This window comes from Malurus melanocephalus, unplaced genomic scaffold (assembly GCF_030028575.1).
Source record: "Malurus melanocephalus ecotype Western Australia unplaced genomic scaffold, MMel_1.1 scaffold_368, whole genome shotgun sequence".
Classification (NCBI taxonomy): domain Eukaryota; kingdom Metazoa; phylum Chordata; class Aves; order Passeriformes; family Maluridae; genus Malurus; species Malurus melanocephalus.
The window spans coordinates 528004-530649 of record NW_026623600.1 but is presented as its reverse complement, the minus strand read 5'-3'; the positions used below and the strand labels follow the sequence as shown (position 1 = coordinate 530649).

Sequence of the window (2646 nt, the reverse complement as noted above, 5' to 3'; positions counted from 1 at the left end):
AGGCAGGAGAGCCCAGGGCCAGCAGCTCTTACCTGGGGATCAAAATTCACAGTGATCAGTTTGGTTTCCGGGTCTCGCCGGAGGAGCGGCTGAGTGAGGTTGAACTGGGATTTTTCGGAGACTGTCTGGGACCATTCCAAATACAGCTTCTCCTGATACCTGCAGGAAAACAGAAACATYCACCTCGTGGTTACCAAGCCAGCTGAGCACAGGTGTAACTGAATGAAGCCACGTCCACTCTGAGGACTGAGGAACGTGAAGAATGTTCAAACCCCATCCATGCTATCCCCATAAACAACAGGGCTTCCAAGACAACCACCCAAAAACCAGTGGCAGCATTAAGTCGGGAGGCAGAACCCTCTCAAGTACCAGTTTTAGCAGAGGATTCMGATTTGGAGACAGACTTTTCAAGCCTATCACTTTTAGCCTAAAGCRATATATCAGCAGCTGGGAGTTTCCAGAGTGCCTGCAACCACAGGGATGAGACCATGACACCACTGGGATGGGAACAGAGGGCAGAACAGGGGTCCTGGCATCTCACATGTCAGGGACAGCCCCAACCTCCCAAGTGACTCCCAAATCTCCTCTGAATCGTGTTGTCACCTCTGGGAAATRCCACCCAGAACACAGCACCTCGAGGTGGTCACCCCAGGCCATCTGCAGGGCTGCTCCTCTCTRAAAGGCTGTGCCAAACTACCCAGCCTTGTTTTGGTCATGGGAACAGTGCTCTCTCCTCTCAGGCTGCAGGATCCAGCAGCTTAGAGCCTCAGCTCCCTGCACTGCTGATGAGGAGCAGCCCTGCAGGGATCTCCTGCTGGGAAAAAGCTCCTCTCAGGTTTAACAGAGGATGTTGAGATGCCAAGTGCAGGGCAATGACTCCCACCCAAAACTGGGATATTCCACATTGAGCCACTGCAAACACAGCCAGTGAAGGGGCACAAGAGGGCAGAGACTTCCTCCAGCCTGGGCTTTCTACCACAGCCTTTTCTCCATCCCCCAACAGCTCCTCCATCCCTCAGCAGCTCCTGCATCCCACAGGAGCTCCTGCATCCCACAGCCTTTCCTCCATCCCTCAGCAGCTCTTCCATCCCACAGCCTTTCCTCCACCCCCCAACAGTTCCTCCATCCCCAACAGCTCCTGCATCCCACAGCAGCTCCTGCATCCCACAGCAGCTCCTGCATCCCACAGCAGCTCGTTCTGACACTCCTGCTGGGCTGCAGAGCCCCCGTTCCTCCTGCAGGACTCTCATTTGAACCCATCCCAGCAAACCTGTGGTACCCACTGACAGGATCCCTCCTCCTCACCCAGCACAAAACTCCTTTCCAGGGCTCCAAAGGGACATTCCCAGGTCCTGGGCTGMCAGATGTGCTGGAAGGTGGTTTAGGGGAGGAGAATGTTTTCTCCTACAGCTGCAGCCCTGCCTGAGCCMCACGTACCTGTCAAGCTGCCGGGTTATTTCGTCATATTTCTGCACCACCCTCCTTCCATAGGCAGAGTCCAAGCTCCTGGCAGCAAAACAGACACAACAGACAGGGGTGACATTTAGTCCTGGGGTTGAGGTCTGCATTTACCCCTTCCTCCAAATGCCAGAGTTTGCAGGCAGGTACTCTGAAGGGGGACCTTGGATCTCACCCCCCCACATCACCCCAAATCCTTCATTGCCCAAAGGCTGCCCATCCCCTGTGCTCTGTCTCAGGTGTTTCCTCGCTGACCTGCGAAATGGGGATCAGCACCTGGCAGGGGAGAAGGGCTCGGGGTTTTTAGAAAAATCGGTTGCCAAAACATCAGTTTTAGACATTTKATCCTCAACAGTTTTGTGTCCCAGTAGTGCTCCACTGGATGCAGGTCACTGCTGTGTGAATGCTCAAATAACATATAGAAAAATACTGCACATTTATATGTAAATATGTGTATGGATGATCTGTTTTYAGAGCTGCTGGGCCRAGCTCTGGTGCTCACCCCTTCAGACTTTATACACACATATAGATATAGGTACTATATATATGCATATAATAATATATAATACATAATATATATCTGTGTATGTTATATACCAGTTATGATGTTTGTACATACATATAAATACAAATATACATATAAATATACATATAAATATACATGTAAATATAAATATAAATGCACATATAATTATAAAAATATTAAAATATAAAAATACTAAAACATTAAAAATAGAAAAATATGAGAAAATAAAAAATAAAAATAAAAAAGTAAAAATAAAGTAAATATAAATATAAATATAGATATAAATAAAATATAAATAAATAGAAATAGAAATAGAAATAGAAATAGAAATAGAAATAGAAATAGAAATAGAAATAGAAATAATAGAAATATATGTGTGTGTATGTATATACATATATTTATATGTCTTCTTCAGTGGTGCTGAGAAACAGAGCAAGATGAAATGGGGAAATGGGCAGGGACTGAGCCCAGGGAGCTCCCCCTGCACAGGAGGCAGAACTTGTGCCCTGGGCAGGGACCGAGCTGGGACAGAGCCCAGACAGGGCTGGAGTCTCCTCCTGGGGACATTCCAGAGCTGCCTGGACACAATGCTGTGCCCTGAGCTCTGGGATGGCCCTGCTGGAGCAGGGAGGTGGCACCAGGTGGGACCCACTGAGCTCCCT

The 2646-nt window shown here is 48.1% G+C and overlaps 1 protein-coding gene across 1 annotated transcript in view; it reads right to left on the bottom strand.

The window, feature by feature from the left end:
- The window catches only part of DNAH9 (dynein axonemal heavy chain 9), a 189280-nt gene that overhangs the window by 178401 nt on the left and 8233 nt on the right, over positions 1 to 2646 (bottom strand). Inside the window, 2 exon segments of the mRNA XM_057378622.1 lie at positions 33 to 159; positions 1438 to 1506. Coding sequence (XP_057234605.1) covers positions 33 to 159; positions 1438 to 1506 — 196 coding nt within the window.